A 19,932-nucleotide genomic window follows, 5' to 3' on the forward strand; every position below is an offset into this window, starting at 1 on the left:
GGGGAATGATACAGGTCTACAAAACCATGAATGAGGTGGAGAAAGAGAATAAAGAAGTGTTATTTACCCCTTCACGGAACATAAGAACATGGGGCAACCCAATGAAATTAATAGGCAGCAGGTTTAAAACAAACATAAGTACTTATTCAAACGGCATACAATCATCCTTTGGAACTCATTGCCAGGGGATGTTGTAAAGGCCAAAAGTATAACTGGGTTCAGAAAAGAATTAGATAAGTTCATAGAAGATAGCTAACAGCCATTGATTGACCTAAGATGGTCAGGGATGCAACCATACGCTAAGCTTCAGACTGCCAGATATTGGGACTGGATGACAGGGGATGGATCACTTGATAATTGCCCTGTCCGGTTAATTCCTTCTGAAGCTTCTGGCACCAGCCCCTGACAGAAGACAGACTACTGGGATAGGTGGACCAGTGGTCTGATGCAGTATGGACATTCTTATGTTCAAGAATGACGTGGGACAACCTCAATTTTTCCCTCATAATTAAGACCAAAATAAAAAGTATTTCCAGCCAAAATCTTCAGTAAACTGGAGCTAAAGTAGAAGCTGTGTATCAGTTTAAAGAACATGCCTTGGTATTGTTAGTTTTAGTAAAATTTTATTGAGAGCCAGGAAATTTTAAATAAAGGCAAAACTTTGAAAGACTCAAACATTTGAAATTATGGAAATGGAGAGTTAAGGAACCCTAAACCATCTTAGGTCTGTGCTCCTATCCATCACAAACTTGTTTCTAAATTATCTTTTATACTCGTTTTGATAGAATGAAAGAACTAGAGGTGCCTTGTGCTGGTGTCCTCCTGCAGTCAGTTATACAGAGTGTACCCGGCCAGCTCACTCTTAAAGCCGAGAACATTTTAAACCCAATACAGCTGGTCATCTGTAAAGTCCTATTTAGAGTCCATAGCTAAACTTAAGGGCTAAATTGCTAAAATACAGGATTTCAGATGTTACCTACCTGTGTGAGAGATTTATACTTCTTGGATAGTATAGAGATGAAGATAGAGAGTGGCAGAAGTGCAATACATGTTTACAATTTCACTATTTTAAACTGGTTTGGGAATAGTTCATGTGAATAAACTACTGAAGTCCATTACAAACAGCTGAGTGACAGTATAATCCAGTAGCAAGCATGGGATTTGCAAGCAGGAGCTCTTGATTCCAGCTCTTCTGTTCACACTTTTACAGTCTTAGGCCTGGTCTACACTAACCCCCCCACTTCGGACTAAGGTACGCAAATTCAGCTACGTTAATAACGTAGCTGAATTCGAAGTACCTTAGTCCGAACTTACCGCGGTCCAGACGCGGCAGGAAGGCTCCCCCGTCGATGCTGCGTACTCCGCTCGCCGAGCTGGAGTACCAGCGTTGACGGCGAGCACTTCCGGGATCGATCCGGGATCGATTTATCGCGTCTTAACCAGACGCGATAAATCGAACTCAGAACATCGATTGCTTACATCCGGACCCGGATGTAAGTGTAGACGTACCCTTAGAGAAGTCACTCAACTCTGGTTGAAATTTAGCCCTCCTGTAACTGATGAATGGAATGATCCCTACCTCATATACACATTGAGCATTAATGTGGTACTGCACTTTAATACTATTATTGCACAAGATAAAAAAAGCCAGCTTTGTCTGCTTTATTTATTTTAAGTTCACCACATAAATTAAGCTATAAGGCAACACAATAATCTGTCATTAATGGAGTTAACATTGATAACGGCAGAGTGCTTCCATTGTTCTCCATTGGAATAAGTGAGGTGTTTTGCACAAATATGCATGGAAAACAGCTAAAGTTACTCCTATCTCCTATAAGCTTTTAAGGGAAAAGAAATTCACCGGACTAGTTAAGCCATTCAAAGCCAATGTGCCCTTTACTTTTCAAGATAGCAATTCAGAGCACCAGAGTACATCTGATTTTCTTAAAACAATAACTAGGTGCTACAGAACCTTTCTTGTGTAGTTCAATAGAGCAACATCCCAGCTCTAAACTCAGCTACAAGTGGTGAACTATCCAGTTTGAAAATATCAGCCAGCCAGCCAAAAACTAGTTTGGAAAAGATGGTTTTTGATAGATAGTGTTGATAGTTTGCCAGTTACTTTGGCTACTGAAGAAAATTCAAAGCTTAAGTGTTGTTATTTGGTTACATAAGACAGTAGCAGACACTTATTAACACTATACATTTATGAATAAATACTGGCTACACTTAAACTCATGCTGTACATCTGTGTATCATCTACGCAAATTTGTAAACATTAAGCCCCTCTCTGCTGTGATATCCATTGCACAAACTAGCAGATAAGGTGCAGCTCCTTCCCAAAGGCTGTCAAACAGGATGCAGATCAATATGACTACCTCTGGACACAAAAAGGGTAGCAGTTTCTGCATGCCACGATGCCCCAGTCTATTCATTGCATTAATATTTGACTAAGTTAAAACTATGCATTTTTCTCCTTTCCCAGATGCCACACATCTTACACTACAGAACAGCAGAGTCATATACAGTACACATGTTCCTTATTTAACTAAGCAGAGCATATCTGGAAGGGCTTGAAGGCCACTTGGTTATCTTCAGGTTGCATGTCAAAGCCCCAAGATAAAGATTTTTGTAGTCTGCATTTGCTGCTCATTCAGGGAGATGTTTCACAAAAGTCACTGCTTTTAACTAAGAGCAACTGAAAAATAATCTTTGTAGGAAGAGAAATCCCGCACTGGTTGCACTATAATACTGTAGTCAGTGGTCATGGTGGCATGTTACAATAAGAGTCATGGACATGCTGTTTGTAACTGGTTTTAGATCTGACTTGCAGCCAAAATAAGCCTTATAGTAGTACATAAATTACAGTTATGTTATGGCCTGGTATATACTTCCGAAGTGCGGAGGGTTAGCATAAGCCTTTCTTCCTTTTAATTTTTTTCTGCTCAAGGAGCCCACAACTCCCCCTCTGCCCCCCAAGTCACTAGTAAACACACAGAGCACACTCCTGAACCCTTAAAGGTTTTGTGTGTATAGAAATGATCTGAGCTGTCATATTCTTTGGCTGATTTCACCATTCATTAAAAATAATTTATTGAATGCAAAAATTGCACTCAGTAGTGTCCTAGCCTCAATAAAAACTGAAGCAGCAGCATTTTCACTTCAGTGACCTATTGGTCCTCCCAAATCCTAGAAAACCATGCATAATAACCTACATTTTCCAACAAAAAAAGGCTTAAAATGATATAAATTATAAGCCAAGCCCACAAGAGCTACAGTAGACTGTATTTCAACACAAGAAGCAAATAAATTGTTAAGATCCATTGCCTCCCAAATAAGCTGTAGAGAGCGAAGCATTCTTTTTCATAAAGGGAGGGGAAAAAAAAGTTACGCCTTTGAGTGCCTGGGCTAAAGAAAATTTTAAACTAATGAGATTCTAATAGGGGATGGGAAGCAAGTAAGAGTGTAGCATGCTGCTGCAACAGATGGCTATTGTAACCAAAGAGACAGGGCCACAGCCCTGGAGTGTTTGCTCATGAACAGCAGGCTCTACCAGAGAAAGGATTTGTTTTGTTGAGTATTTAAATATTGGCGTCATGGGACTGATATGGAGAAGAGGAAAGCCAGCATAAGGGTTTGGGTTTTTATGTTGGTAATGCTAATGTGACTTCAGCAAGGGATAACACAGGTCTAGAGATGGCCTTCTTTGTGCTGTAACTTAAACAAGCATGTGGTGTTGTGAGAAAGCCACAGATTCACATAGTAGGCATTACAGAGAGCAGAACAAATCATCCGACAACAGAGTTACCTTCCCCCCCGACTCGTGCAACCTCCTCCTCATTTCTTGGCGGGAATTTGTGGTGCGTGTACACATCACAAAGGAGGTTTCACAAACCATTTCAACAGGATGCATTCTGTCATGGCAAAAGAGTCTATCCCGTGGCCACCTTTATGGATCCAGCTGTTGGAAGCCATTATGGGAGCAGTGGGCCAAGGCTGAGCTCCACATGATGGGTAAGCCAGATGACCTCAGAACTCTGATCACCTTCCTCACTGGGGCGGATTGGAGCAGCCAGATTTTTAAACTCATGCTTCATCTTAAAGCTCATGGTCACTTCACCCTCTTCTTTCTGTGGAGTGACCTTGATGAAAACTCCCACCTTGTTGGCCTTTCTGAAGGCTACAATGCTGCAAAATAAGAAGCAGAGTATTAGATCAGCAAGTTTCAAGCAGCTTCTCTCTTTATGGGACTGATGCAACATTTCTGGACAGATCTTTAAGTTATTCTAATACCAACTAGTAACGACACAATTTTTCAAGTATTACTAGTGGTTGTAAACTCTTCTTGAAAAGCTAGCATGATTCTCCAGAGAACAGACAGCTGGAACAGCTGCTTTCAATCTGCAAGCTGACATGGCAATGCATAACCTATATAGAAGTGAATGTTTTCTCAACAATCCATACCACAGACTGAAAAAACAGAACTTCTACATTGCTCAAGCTTGACAAAAGCCACTGCGCTGAGGAAGAGTAACAGAAGAGGAAGTTGCTGAATATCAGCAAGTACCGCATGCCAAGTTATCCCCCATGCATGAAAGATGGAAAACTCACTCAGGGTCATCTTGAAAATCCTGAGGTTCTGCCAACTCGTCATATTCTGCTGCAGCATCTTTGCCAGCTAGGATTAGCTCCTTGGGAGGAACCACCACCTGCAAAACAGTATGGAGAAGGATAGTGCTGAAACGCATCCCACCATCTGCATATCTAGCATCAGAGTAGGCACTCCTTTCTGAAGGCTAGTAAAGCAAGGGGGCAGCACAGAGGGAAAGGAGAAGAGTCCTCTGGTTTTCCTCCTTATCAAATGGTCATTATCACACTTTTCCCTTGGATTAGAAAGTTACATCTTCTGAGTTATGGATGCTGATGATAAACCTGTTGAAGGTGATTCACAAATTGTACATTGGTGAGATTAATGCACTAGGTTTAAGGTTTAAACCTCCCACATAAGGAGCGTGACACACAGCTGAGACTGATGTACATGAATCCTCCTGTAGCTTATGAGAAGTTGGGTGCTGCTCAGCCCAGCCCATATGAAAGCACAGTGCACTGGAATAGGTCTCTGCATGATCAGATTGTACAGCAAGAAGGTGCAATACCTTAGCAGTACTGTTGATGTCATCAGGGTCTCCCTCCTCACACTCCATCAGTGTGACATGGGTGAGGTTTTCCACTGGATTGGTCAGAGTCAGAAGAACTTGGCTCTCCTGGTGAGATACATAGGCAGGATGCACAGTTTAGGAACCAATTACACCGAAAAAGCAGCTTTCACTCTTAGAGCTCTGCTTTCTAGAGCTGACCTCCAGCTGGCTAATGTTGCCTTCAAAACAATGTCACATTAATTTCCTGAAGATCTACAGAATACTCCGCTGCTGTATACCATCCATCCTCCTCATGGGACGTATGTATTCAGAAAAAGGATGCTATGCCATGTTACACTTATGAAGGGCACTTCCACCTCACTATTACAATTTTATAGAGTGAAAAAGTATGCTAGGAATTTACTCTGACTCCCAACTCAATGAGCTCTCATTCCCGATATACTGGTACATCTGTGACATTCACCAGTATAAAGAACAGGAGTACTTGTGGCACCTTAGAGACTAACAAATTTATTAGAGCATAAGCTTATGCTCTAATAAATTTGTTAGTCTCTAAGGTGCCACAAGTACTCCTGTTCTTTTTGCGGATACAGACTAACACGGCTGCTACTCTGAAAAAAATTCACCAGTATCATACTGTACTGTAGTCAACTCATTCAAGTGAAAAGATTTCTTACCCACCTCATCCCAGACCAAGATAAGGACATCATTGGTAGATCTTGCCATCCCTTAGCTATGGTACCTTCTTTGAACCACAGTAGTTGCTGTTTAACTCCATTCCATTTAGCTATGATACATGAAGCTAATGCCATCACAAACCTAGTCCCTAATCATGCCAGAGGACCTTTTTAAAATATTGTCGATCCACCATTCATATTCTACTTTCCACCCTAAGGGGACATGAAAAGAGAAGCACTGACCTTCATGTAGCGCAAGTTGGGAATGGACATGATCCTCACCTCAGGAATGTAGTTGCTACAAATGAAAGACATAACGTGAGTCTGCTCTTCAGTACCCTTTCCGTCAAAAGTCCACCGACATAGTCAAAGATACTTATCTGACTTGTTTAGACTGTATGCTTTAGTTTAAAAAGATACATTTCAATCAAAAGGATTATACAGAACAGACAAATCCAGTGCTCTGTAAATAACTCCTATCAACTCCAACCGTATTTTTTAAACAAGAGATAGTGCCTTTTTCAGATTGTTCAAGCTCTTAGTGAATTTCCTTTTGCTTTCTGACTAAAGTGGAATTTCAAAAAACGAATGTAACATTGTTCTAGAAAGTTTTAAATGGAATTATTAACTGACATTAAGATCACCTGCTTTAAAGAGATACTGTACAGCGAAGTGCCAAAGGAGCTCCTAGTAATATTGCACCGAGGATAACCTCATAATACGTACCCTCCAGATAATTTTAAAAAACACAAGTACGCTGTAATTGTCCCCAAAAGCAATAGATTCTACTTGAAACCTGTTTACACTAAGATAGCTTTTGTGCTCATTTGCATGATGCCACCGAGAACGACATCTCAATGCTGAAGCATCAAAGATCATCGTTTTTGCTTAAGTTTTAAATGAAAAAGCCACAATTTTTCATAGCTGGTACTTGTAGATCTACTTAATCTTTGGCAACACTCTCTCCACTACTGCATACAACATTCTGCTAGATATATTAAAAAAAATTCTTGGGTTACTTAAGGAAACATTGCATGAGCGCCTGTGTCTCCACAACTAGTTTCAGTGACCACGTTATTTTTTACACCCCCAGTTATTCCTGAATTTTTGACATCAAGACCACTGCTAGGCCTAAAAGAAGGTAGGTTTTTAACTAGATATTAATACACAGCAAGATACTGCTCCCCCCATCCATTCCCAGCATACTCACACAGCAACCAGTTGGATTTTGAATTTGATGGATGTTGGATTGAATTCTGGTTTACTCAGATTATGTTCACATTTCTAAAAGAGAGGAAAAGATATTATAAACATCACCAAAACACGCATTGTGTACAGCCACACAATAAAGAATAGGAACTGCAAGTATCACAGTTTGGATGTTCTATTTACTAATTCGGTTGGCCTAAGGATCTAAATCGTCCTGAATTTGGTCGAAATTCTGATAAACTGAAAATTTCCAGTTCCAGTGCTATCTTGAAAACCTAAGAATTTGGATTCTCTCCCCATTTTCAAAAAACAAATGGACAAGCAACTACATAATGCAAGACTACAATCTCGTCACAAATCTGCACTAAACCGGAGTTGTTACAACCCTTTCCTTCAGATGAAATTAAATTGTATTCTTATTTGTTGTTGATAATATGTAGCACCTTGATATCATTTTACATTTTCAAAATACGTTAAAACATGAACTAATTAATCCTCAGCTCTTCTGGAAGCTAGATAAAGATTATCCCCATTTGCTAGATGGAAAACAGATGTGTTGCCCAAGGTCATATAGTGAATCAGCAGCAGAACCAGGATATGAATTCAAGACTTCCTGGCTTCTATGCCTGTTCTCAGTCCTCTGCTTTTCTGTGGGGACACTGTTTGAAATGTCAAAGGGAATCAGTATTCTGCACTGGGTCATATCAGTGGTAACCGACTTTCCATGTTTACTGACTAGGTTTGTTTTTTTAAACAAAAGGCCATTTTATAATACCAACTATATAAGGTACTCCCAATCTAACAGCTAGTTAAGGCATTTAAGTCCAGATTTTTGAAGGTATTTAAATCCATAAAGATGCAAACAGGTGCCTAGTGGGATTTTCAAATGTGCCTAAGCAAGTCGTCACTGGGAGTTAGGTGCCTATCTGCTTCTTTAGGCACCTAAACACTTTCAAAAATCTGGCCCTTAGTCTCCAGCCACGTGCCTCACCCTGCCCTACAGGTTTAGTGGGCTTAGTCTGCTTCACCAGGCCCTGATCTAGTTGGTGGTTAGACGTTTTCTTATTTCATGATCCTTTAGCAGTACTGTAGGCTGGAACTTTCAGAGACAAAATGCAGTTGCGAGTTAGTTTTCCGGTTTAGGATTCCAAAGCCTAGGAAAAAGCGACTCTCTGTATCCGGTTACCTACCCGACAGCGCAGCGAGCGTTTGATCAGAAGGTGCTTATGGCGTGGGTAGAGCTGGGAAGCACAGATTGGCTGGAAGTCAGGCTGCAGAAGACGTTGGTGCAGGGTAGTCACTGGGTACATATTTGAAAACAAAAATCCAAATTTAATTCTCAACTAGAGTCGCATTAAATCATGCAGTGTGTTTGAGATTACGGTATACTTTTGCTACATTTAAGGAACTTTACATCACTGCTCCAGTAATTGCCCTAATCAAAACAATTAAGATTTCCAGCAGTGCATGGACACAGAGATAGGACAGCTATACAAAGAAAGAGCAAGGCCCAGGCACTGTAGACATAGGTATGATAACGATGACAGCGAGCCATAAAACTGGGGACCAGACTTCTAAAGCCACTTCATGACTATTCAAAATATATTAGGCATAAATAGGAAATAGCACTTGATCGCAGCCTTGAAAAATGTTACTCCCCCAGGGAAAATACAATTTTCTTTGCTTTTTTCATTCTCAAATCAGTTGAGCAGTGCACTGTACAAGACAGAAATAGCAGTCTCTGATCCAAGGATTTTGCCCAGTTCAGACTCATGCACCAGATTACCCAAAAGGTGTATTCCTAAAGCAGTGCAGATTTCTTAAACATTTGCTTTTGTGGATTTGAAGGCAGAGGATGGACATTTGGCACAGTGCGTAAGTAGCACAACTCAAAATAGAAAATCTAGATTATTGTTTGAACTTCATATTTTATACTATTTGCTCCCAAAGTTCCTCAGCCAATTTACAAAGACTTGCCAACGGAGGAAAAATCCAGCAAAATAATCCAAGAGAGTGTAAATAAACTATTTAAAACTTATGCCAAAGTAATGCACAATTGTTATTATAAAGCTCGGTGTACAAGTCCACTCCCTATCAGCACAGCTATTTCCCTCATTTCCTGTTATTACTAACAAGGACGTCTGCTCTTTTCCTCCTCCAAATGCTGCCAGTTTTCCAAAGCAAATAAAGTCATTAACAAACTGCAATCACAAGGATGCAAGAGGACAGTCCTGACTTTTCAGACGCTCACTTCAACTTTTCTTATTAGACAATGAAGTCTAACCTCAAGCAATTAATGCTGTAATTTAAAAAGCCAAAGATTTCATCATTCTTTACTAAGTTACGTCACTGCACCACCTCCAGCAATACAATTAATAAACATGCAAACATTAAAAACCCAGAAGGATCATTTAATGTGGACAAAGTCTAGGCCAGGGGTCGGCAACCTTTCAGAAGTGGTGTGCCGAGTCTTCATTTATTCACTCTAATTTAAGGTTTTGCGTGCCAGTAATACATGTTAACGTTTTTAGAAGGTCTCTTTCTATAAGTCTATAATATATAACTAAACTATTGTTGTATGTAAAGTAAATAAGGTTTTTAAAATGTTTAAGAAGCTTCATTTAAAATTAAATTAAAATGCAGAGCTCCCCGGACCGGTGGGCAGGACTTGGGCAGTGTGAGTGCCACTGAAAATCAGCTCGCATGCTGCCTTCGGCACACGTGCCATAGGTTGCCTACCCCGGTCTAGGCTGTTCTCAACGGTTAGCTGGTAAGCAGCAGCACAAGAAACAAAATGGAATGTTAAGCCATTACCCTCTGTTAGATTTATTGGTCTTGTGTAATAATCCTCAGGCAGAGGTTCCACTTCTTCTACAGCATCAGCGGGCTCAATCTTTATCTCCTTCAGGTCCTCTCCTTCTTTCAGGCTGAAGCAAAAAAAAGGAAAGACAAATTAGGGAGTCATTAAACATGGTACACCTTTAATGACTGAAAATATTATACCATAATGAAGTGTCGGATTACACTCAAACCGAAAAAAACAGCATTAAGGCTGAGATTCCCTCTTAACTCATATCACGGTCTGAAGTAACTGACTTTCATTAACTTCTATTCAGAAATCTATGCAATATTTAGGAACAACAGGGTAAATTACAGGATGAGTGACCGCATGGAGATTGAGTAGTGATCTCACTCCCTCTGCCCTGGCATTTTACATGATCCCATCTCTCCACCTACTCTAGAGATGAAGCCCTTTTCCAATAATATCAGATAACTTATCCATCTTTCTCAATTTATACCTTTATTTTCCTGTTTATCCCTTTCATCCCTCCCACCGACAACGTACCAAACCCTGAAAACTCACGAGAGTCCGGAAAGAGCACCGATGGACATCCCAGGCCTCTGACGCTGGAGTCTGGTTCCAAGGCCGTATTTGTCCTACAAGGAGGAAAACAGTACCACCAAATCCAGATCCGCTGTCTGTCAGGACACAGGCCTGCGGCAAGCTTGAGCCTGCGACAGCATGGCAAGCATAGGGTGCCAAGCAAATGAAAGCAAACGGAAAGTTTCTTCTCTGCTCAATAATTTGCAGATTTTCTCTGCAAATCTTGTTGGTAAAAAACTTGTGGGCCAGGAGGGGCAGAAGTATACGGTCAAAGATTTGTCAAGCTTTAATTCTTTACTTTAACCACCAGGCTGAACAACTACAATGTGCTGAACTCAGTTGTACTCTTGAAGGCAACTCAGTTATGGTTAGCGCAGAAGAGGGTAAGTGTGAGCATATTACAGCCTAAAACACTTTGCACTGCCATCAGAAGTAGATGGAGAAAGTGGAAAACAGATTCAAGTTCTGGATGGCATGGGAACTGGCTACCTAAGTCTACCCACCTCTAGGCATGACCATAATGGGCAAGGACAGCTGAGGTGCTCACTGACTTACTAGATCTCAGCTGGAGACAGGATGCTAAAGGTGGAGGACATGCTGCTGTGAGGCCTAAAGAACCTGACTTCTCAGACCTTCAAGGGACTGCTGCAAGGCTCATCCTATTAAGCAAGAATTTGCTTCACCTGGAGCTAAATGAGAGGTTTTCATCTGATGGGTTGGGCTGATTGGTAGGAAGCTTATTGACGACACCCATACTGGGCAGCCATGTTAGTCTACACAGGGACTGTGTCTTAGCCAATACGTCAGAAAGTGCTATTTTTCAAACACGTTATGTGTCTGAGGGCCAAAGAAAGAAACCCTACGTTATTAAATTACAAGCTTTATAATGAAGCTCAGAACGATGTTAAAAATCAAACTGGGCTGGACTTCAGACACACTATTGGTATGTGAGTGGTTTCAAGTTGCACTACAAGAGCTTTAACACTAGCAGAAACGGAAGAGACTTACCACTACGTGTATTGTGTGTTGCTGTGAAGAGCCCCCCAAAAAGCAGCAGGTAGCAACGGAGACAAAAAATGCAGCCATAAGACGAGAGCAAATGCACAGAGCAGGCTGGTTATACAGTTAACCAAAAGATTGCAAGCATACAGAGACTTATTCTGCTAAATGAAGTAAGCTTCTCTCTAGTAGTTACAATAAATGTACTAGTCAGGTCTGATACATTGTTACGCCCAACTTCAGTTAAGACTTTTAGCAGATAACCAATATGTGTCAATCCTGCATTAGGAGGAGAGTTGGCAAGTATCTGATGAACGGGCGTACAGAATCGTATAGAGAAGTATTAACCCTGGTATCCTGGCTAAATTCCAACTCTGGCATTTGTGTTCTCTCTAACCTCCCCCTATATAGTTTCAAAATATAAAGAGATTCTTTCTATCCTTTAAAAAACACTGGTGTGTTACACAGGGGCAGAACTGCTGCAATGTCCTCACACAAGAAGCGGCTGCATTTCACTGCTAGCTGAGCTGATCCCTTCACACACCATCTGTGCAGCAGATTTTGGAGATCCTTCAAGGATTATTAGGTGCAGGGGCTGGGAATTAGTGAAATTCTTGGAGGGAAGATTATTGATCCTACCCCCCCGTCCCCTCCCCCCGAATAGGCCTGAGTGACTAAGTATAGGTTCTTTGGGGGGAGGGATAGCTAGGTGGTTTGAGCATTGGCCTGCTAAACCCAGGGTTGTGAGCTCAATCCTTGAGGGGGCAAAAAGAAAAAAAAAAAAAAACTGTCAGGGACAGTACTTGGTCCTGCTAGTGAAGGCAGGGGACTAGACGACCTTTCAAGGTCCCTTCCAGTTCTAATTTTTTTTTTTTAACTTCAAATCCTTCTGGACCGATTTCCTTCCTTTTTTCCTGGCAGGCACTATTATCCATCTAATCTTCAAAACTGAGGCAGTAGAGAAGCCCTGCTCCTGTGCTCCACTGTTTCTACTCTAGGAGCATCACCGTCCCAGCTCACCGAAAAGGCCAGTGGCATGTAGTTTCGGCGTCGCACCAGCTTCTTACGGTCCCGCTCAATCTTCTCTTTCTGAGCCAGCTGCTGGTAATACTCAACCAGTTTGTTAATCTGAAGGAAAAAAAGGATTAATTATGTGCTGTGTGAAACACTATGCCAGACAGGTCAATGGCATTCATCCATCTGTTGGGTTTCCCTTCCCATAAAGTATTTTCTACCATTGCCAAACCTGGTTTCATTTTGAAGGAAATACACTGAGGAAGCGTAGATGTCTCTCAGTCTTACCACACAACGGGCAACAGGAGCAGAAGTTTCATTGCTCCTCAACACCCTCTACCATGGCTCATCTTAAGACCAATTCTATCATAAAAATAACACATTACCCCACTTTCACTTCCCAGCTACCACAGTAATGGAGACGTTTTTCAGGCTATGGGGTGGAACACATGACACTCTCCAAAGTCATGGAGAATACTGCATGGCCAGTTGAGAACAATTTGGTGTTGAAGTCCATTGGCAATCTCCTTCTCAGAGACCAACTGTGTTTAATAGAGGATGAGGATAGTAAAATATATTATGTTGGGGACCAGGAGAGCTCCAGGCCTAGAAGAGGGGATGACCAGGAAACAAATTCTGTTCACATAGCCAACAAGCGTTTTTTCAAACAGTTTGCATGTTAATAAAAATAAAAGTGTTCCTGCCAAGTTAGATCCCTCCTTCCAATGTAGTTTCAATTCTTTGGAACTTAGTTTCTGTGTGTGGAACTTTCAGATGAAGTCCAAGAAAGCAAAGTCATGTCTGATCTATGCCATTAAATATTCATGTTTGCAGCGTCGTTGTAGCTGTTGGTCCCAGAACATTAGAGAAATAAGGTGGGTGAGGTAAAATCTTTTATTGGGCCAACTTCTCTTGGTAAAAGAGACAAGTGTTTGAGCTTACACAGAGCACTTCTTCAGGTCTGGGAAAGGTACAGCTAAATCCAAGGTGGAACAGATTGTTACTATAAGTAGTTAACACACATTGTAATAGACCCTTCAAGGTGAAGTGGCCCATTAACATCTCTGCAGTTGTAGGACTGAAAAGGGAAGTTAGAGGGTTACAGATTGTTGTAATAAGCCAAACATCTAGTGTCTTTATTAAGACCAGGATATTTAATGTCTAGCAACATTATGAATTTAAGCTCCCAGGCTCATCTTCTGAAGGCGGTGTGCAGGTTTCCTTGAAGATGAGGACTAAGAAGTCAGCTATGGAGCGATCACTTTGTGAAAAGTGTTCACCCACAGGTGATGTGGTGTTTTTCGTCTTATTTTTCTGTGAGAGTTCATTCACGAGCATAGTAATTGTCTCGTTTCACCCACATAGTTGTTGCTGAGGCATTTAGTGCAGTAGAGGAGGGACACCATGTGTTGTGATAGGCATGTGTAGGACCCATGGATCTTGAAAGGTGTGTTGTGGGGAGGTATTGATCATCATAGCAGTGGAGATATGTCTACAGGTTTTGCATCTATGTTATGTTAAATATTCATGGCACTTTTCATAAGGGTATTGGTTTGGCCCTAACATTTCCCTCACCACATGCTTTGTGCCAGTTGGTGGCATTTCAACAATGTTTTGCACAGAACTTTGCAATCTTTCAGGACAAGAGGCACTATATAAAATATTACACCTGTGGTAGGATTTGGCAGTCTCCAAGGGGCTTTCCTTCTGCTGAATTCAGCCAAGACGCTGACCTCATGACTACATGTAACCACAGTTGCTTTCTCAGGAATAACTGAGATGCAAAAATTCACTGATCCAAAAGTAAGACCAGCGCCTTTCTGTCCTATGCCACCCTCCTAAGGTTTAAGCTTTACCTGTCCCCTTCACTTACCCTCTGTGTATGTGGATTCTCCGGCTCCTGCCAACCACCACTGGCTGAAACAAAACAAAAATATAACAGTCCTCAGAAGGAGAAGAGTCTCATGCTCAATACTCTGGGCAGCTAGAACAACTGTTCCTAAGACTCAACATCCATGTTTTCCATGACAAGGCTGTAGATGAGAAGTTGTAGGCAAAGTTTCCAATTTTGTCATGATAAATCTTGCCTGTTTGTTGTAATAAGATGCTTGTTTAACACTAAAATCCCACACTAGTGGCTGCCACCAACAGCAGCATAGATCATGTGAAACGCTATGCTGAAATCTTGGAAAGATCCATGAGGTTCCTCTATTTGGAAGGCTATTCACATGAAGCTTCATGGAGAAGTAGCTTACTTGATCAGTTTTTATACAGCATTTTAAACTTGTAAAGAATCACATTATCTACAGCAAAGGGCCCAACTAGTGCTATTTATGTAGTTGACAGGAGATGTAATTATTTCAGAAGTCATATTCTTTGGCAATCATAATGTCCTTCCAGATGAAGGAATGTAAACTAGTTTCCACCTCTACCCAAAGTATCCCCGAAGATGTCTCAGTGTGAACAAGAACTGTTGAAGTTTTTAAAACCATTCCATAAATGAGTCCCAGATTTGGATGCCACCTGCCAGTTTACATAAGGTCACTGAAGAATCATAAGCTGATCTTACTCCCTTCACAGCATAATTAAAATTGCCATTAGTCTAATCATACAGTATTCAAACAATTATTTAGAGTACTTTTATCATGAAGTGAAACACAAGGAAATTAAATGATACAAAAGTAAGTAAAACCCATGCACTAGGAAGAGTGTGGTAATGATTTAGTTACATGACAGCCAAAGGAATACAATATAAAATAGAGAGCTTAAATTCTGATTAGATGGCAAGACTAACAGATCCAAAAATAAGTTTCCATTGCAGGACGAACTCAACATAGCCTATCCACCACTTCGACATCCAATATTTTTAAATGCAACACGCAAGTGTGTTAGGCAATTAACAAATAAACCACAGCATCTCTGCCTTTCAGAGTTTGCAACCGAAGGTCCCAATCCTGCTCTCACTCTGAACTATAGCCACAGGGGTTCTGGGCAGGCACAGGGATCTGCTGGTGTCAAGTCAGCTACAGGATTGTGGCTTAACAGGCGAATCTAACCAGTAAAACTGTGCAGGTTCTAGAATTCCTATATTCCCTGCTAGGCAAGGGATTTAATATAGAACATTGAAAAATGCCTTGAAAGGAAAACCTAAATTCGAATACTGAATCTAAAAAGGCTTCAACATAGTCATATTTTGACATCTTAATAGAAGTGCCAGTTTACAGAAGTGATGGAGTTATCCAAGTACATCACACATCTGTGCTGTCAAGCTGATCTACTTAAGAATCTGAAATAATGGTATCAAGTATCAGAGGGGTAGCCGTGTTAGTCTGAATCTGTAAAAAGCAACAGAGGGTCCTGTGGCACCTTTAAGACTAACAGAAGTATTGGGAGCATAAGCTTTCGTGGGTAAGAACTTCACTTCTTCAGATGAAATAATGGTAGTTTGTTATACAGAGAACAGTTTGATTAAGGGTGAAAAAAAGAGTTCCTAGTTCAATTGGATCTTTTACACTACTGTAGAACAGGGTGAGAAGTACCACTAACTAACTAATCTTAACACTTCTCAATTCAGAGAGTTCCTAGGTGGCAAGATCACTTTTTACCAAGAGGATGAGGTATCCAGCTCAGACTCTGTGGGTAAGTTTTACTAGGGTAACACGCACAACAGACCTGGGAGCAATTTTTGTTATTTAATATCGCAGAACAAATGTTCTCTTCCAACATTACTCACTGTCCTGTCTTGAATACTGAGTTACTTACCAACAGACTTATCTGCCATGCCCACATCTCTGGAAGTCCAGCGGCAAAATCCACAGGCCAGGTAATACGCTTTCTTCATTGTAGTCTTGGCTGGGTCATCAGGAAGTGGAGCAGGAATGCTTGTCGCCCTGGTGGAAAGTGTGTGCATGCAGCATGGGCAGTCAAAACAGTTAGCACACCTGTCAAAGACAAGGGAAAGTCATGAGATCGAAGGATCCTTGACAGAACCCTAGTGTTACATAAGAGTCTTAGAGAAATGTTCTTAAAGAACAGCAACTCAGAACTAAAATGTACCTTTTTGGTCTCACACAGCAGCTTTAGAAAACACTATGCTCTTATAGATTTAATAAGGGAAGGAACAGGATTTCATAAAGTCAGCCAAAGGGTGGACAGAATGAGCTGGTAACACTGAAAAACAGTACTAGGGATGTAAGTTCATTCCAAAGCAGATGAACAAAATATTATTATAGTGCTAAAAATTATACATAGCACTTCACAGTGAGACACATTCCCTGTCCACAAGGGATCACAATGTAAATAAGACAAAACTTAGGATAACAGTTCAGGAGAGGGAGACTGAGAAACTCAGGCATTATGGTGATGGGGCCGAACAGTACATAGATGGGTCAGGGGATTATTAATGCTGGAGAAAAGATTGCTCAAAGTAAGGAGCTTTAAAAAGGAGAGATTTAAATGAGGAAACATTGCAGTACAGAAGCAGCCAATCTTACCTATTCTTCTTCAGCTTAGCTTCAGCTGATGGCATATTTTCTAGGCAACTGGGACAATAGTGAGAGTCCACCTGGTGAACAACAGACAAAGTCACTTCATCTCTCGTGATGTGTGTATTTCTGGACAGGACAGCAGCAGCTGAAACACTTTGCTGCATGATTTCAAAATGTTTTATGGAACATAACAGCAATGTGAAGTCAGTGAAGATGCAAGACAGATGTCTGATGTTTGAAAATTTTCAGCCTGGCTTGGCAAGGAGTTTCTCTTTAGTATCTTACCACAGAAGAGGGTCTTGTCAAGAAGGATTAGATGCTACTACCTAGGAAACAGGCTAAGTTTAACTGCGCCCTGATATGTTAAAGATTACAAGAGCCTCAAGATGATAGCCATCAGTTTCTGAACTTGAATAATTAAGTCAATAGAGTACTCTTGCCTTTCCACATTTTCCAACTATATGGCTACTCTATTTCCATATATGATCACCATGTGTCTAACTTTATTTTGTCATAACAGCTGCATGGGTCAGCAATTAATAGTCTGGAAAGTGTTTTATAGTTATCTTGTATCTTAGAGAACAAATCAATGGGAATATTATATCTCCTTATACATCCTTGACAGAGCTGAAATTAACAACTGGTAACTGTAATCTGTGAAACTGCTTCAGGTTTTGGACCTGCCAACACAGATTTTGCCTGTCTTAATATGTGATGACTAGCCCAGTCACTGCAGTGAAACAGCATGAGAGATGCACCCAACTTACTAACCCTTTTACATTGTTAACAAATGCTGAAACATTTGACCAAACCGATGCTTTACTTACATTAGATTATTTCATCTCCACTTTAAGTGCTTTACAAGTCTTTAGATACTTCAGTATGCAACCAAACCAGTAGCCTGACTCCAGGAATTTTGGCAGAATATCATTTTAAGCAGCAAAGAGTCCTGTGGCACCTTATAGACTAACAGACGTATCGGAGCATGAGCTTTCGTGGGTGAATACCCACTTCGTCGGATGCATGGGTATTCACCCACGGAAGCTCATGCTCCAATACGTCTGTCTATAAGGTGCCACAGGACTCTTTGCTGCTTTTACAGATCCAGACTAACACGGCTATCCCTCTGATATCATTTTAAGATTATTTTTCCAACTTTTGGTTAGGATGTGTCAACATATAACCATTTTTTCGAAAAAGTTGTAATTTGCATATAGAAAACAATATTTCCCTCACATCTTAAGACTTTAGTATTTTATGTTTCATAAAACACAATCAGAGCAGTTTTCTTATGACCTTGTTGCTAAATCCACCTCTGAATATAATTGTCAAGAAGTTGCAGTGCTCAAATCAGCAACCTTGGGATTGATACCTCACTAACTAAAATAACTTGTGCAAACTTTTAAACACCTCTCTTGTGTTTTGTTTGATAGAAACAGGGTGATCAGGATAGATTTTCAAGTGTCAGCAGTCTCTGGACAGAGGGTAACCCATTTATCCATAACCTCAGTTGATCACTATCTAGATTTTAAGTGTGAAAAGGCCTTGATCTTGAGTGAACCTTTTTATTGCTGAAAAACAAAATCCTGCCTGCAAAAATCTACTTTGATTTCAAATACAGGGGGAAATGGATAGTCCAGATGAAAACAATTTTTTTTTTAAATCCACAAAACAGCACCTCTGAACCCTGACTCTGGACTCAGAGCAAGTCCCAGAGGCCAATGCAAGCTTATTTGTGACAGACAATACCCGCCATTATCTGCTGAAAAAGGACACTATCGCGCTTTGCATTCGGTGCTTTGTCTGGGGAGAGGTTTATACCTGACAACTCCCACCACCGCTCTGAGTGCTTGGGGAGCATCACACCTCCTCCCAGCTTTACAGCGAGGGGAAAGCAGCCAAGCGCAGGCCTCGCCCACGGCCATGGAGGGAGTCTGCGGCAGCCAGGAGCTCCCGACTCCCAGGCCAGAGCGCCTCTGTCTACACCACAGTGGGTCCCTGTGCTGTGCCTACAATGCCAGCAGCCATCCCGGGGTTATCCCTGGCCTCAGGGGCAATATCAGGAAGGGCCAGACCCTGCGAGCGGAGGGGAGCAGGAGACCTGGCCAGCTCAGGCCCTGGCCAATCATGGGAGGTGGGGGGGACTCTGCCCTGGCCAATCATGGGAGGTGGGGGGGCTTGTTTGGGGCTGATCCCCTCAAAGATCGAGACGGGGGGAGGGGACCCACCCACGTGAGGCCAGGTGGGCTCCCGCCATGTAGCGCCTGCCTAGGCCATGGGGGAGCCCCTGCCAAGCCAGGCCACCTCCCTATAGTCCAGACGGGCCTGAGTAGCTCCCCCCCCCCCATGAATGCATTAACCAATCAGAAGACGAAGCTGGCCGACAGACAGCGATACAAACCAATCAAGAAGCCAGCCTGGTGCGAACCCCCCGCCCCCATGTAGTTGAACCAATCACAGAGGGCACGAAAGCTACTTCAGCCCCTCCCCCTCGTAGAGTGCTAGCCAATGGGAAGGACCAGAAGGCTTGAGCGGCAGGCGATGTGACCAATAGGCGCCGGGGGGCCGCCCTCCTCGCTGGCCTCCGGTTCGGCTGGCGGCGGCCCGGCCGCCGGGGTTACCTCGTGGGAGACGCACTCCAGGGAGCGGAGTTCGCTGCAGTAGCGGCAGAAGTAGAGCTGGGAGAGCGGCGCGCGGATCTCCTTTTCGCCGCGCACCAGGTACGAGACCCGCTCCGACTGCAGCAGCGACGCCATCTTGGGAGCCGGGGCCCAGCAGCCACCGCCTCGCCCCCTCACGTGACCCGGGCGCGCGGCAGCCACGTGATCACCCAGCCACTTCCGGGAAAGGGGGAAAGGCACGTGGTGGGGGTTCAACGCGGGTCGTTCCCATGCGGGCCGGTAGGGGGAGCTGTGTGCCTTCTCCATGTGGTTCTATAGGGGCTCTGTAGCGCCTCACCAGGCCATGAGTCTATAGGAGCTATGGGGGGTTGGCCCCTAGCA

General features: G+C 42.2%; 1 protein-coding gene across 1 annotated transcript; it reads right to left on the reverse strand.

Moving 5' to 3' along the window:
* Positions 1–1,450: 1,450 nt before the first annotated feature.
* On the reverse strand, positions 1,451–19,709 carry DCTN4 (dynactin subunit 4). The gene is made up of 13 exons (XM_024217033.2): positions 19,552–19,709; positions 16,937–17,007; positions 16,206–16,384; positions 14,317–14,360; positions 12,450–12,557; positions 10,410–10,483; positions 9,860–9,972; positions 8,236–8,345; positions 7,047–7,120; positions 6,080–6,134; positions 5,157–5,264; positions 4,612–4,709; positions 1,451–4,188 (listed from the first exon to the last, which is right to left on the reverse strand). Exons 1-13 carry the CDS (start codon positions 19,684–19,686, stop codon positions 3,975–3,977), a joined length of 1,383 nt encoding a protein of 460 aa, XP_024072801.1. The 5' UTR covers positions 19,687–19,709; the 3' UTR covers positions 1,451–3,974.
* Positions 19,710–19,932: the final 223 nt, after the last annotated feature.

Source organism: Terrapene carolina, unplaced genomic scaffold (assembly GCF_002925995.2).
Source record: "Terrapene carolina triunguis isolate 2854851 unplaced genomic scaffold, T_m_triunguis-2.0 Scaffold629, whole genome shotgun sequence".
NCBI classification, from domain to species: Eukaryota; Metazoa; Chordata; order Testudines; family Emydidae; genus Terrapene; species Terrapene triunguis.

Coding starts and splice junctions, on each gene's coding strand:
- DCTN4 (XM_024217033.2), bottom strand. CDS start 19,686: ATGGCGTCGCTGCTGCAGTCGGAGCGGGTCTCGTACCTGGTGCGCGGC. Junction 10,484..12,449: donor ACATGCCACTGGCCTTTTCG/GTGAGCTGGGAC, acceptor TCCTCCTTGTAG/GACAAATACGGCCTTGGAAC. Junction 4,189..4,611: donor GATTTTCAAGATGACCCTGA/GTGAGTTTTCCA, acceptor CTTATTTTGCAG/CATTGTAGCCTTCAGAAAGG.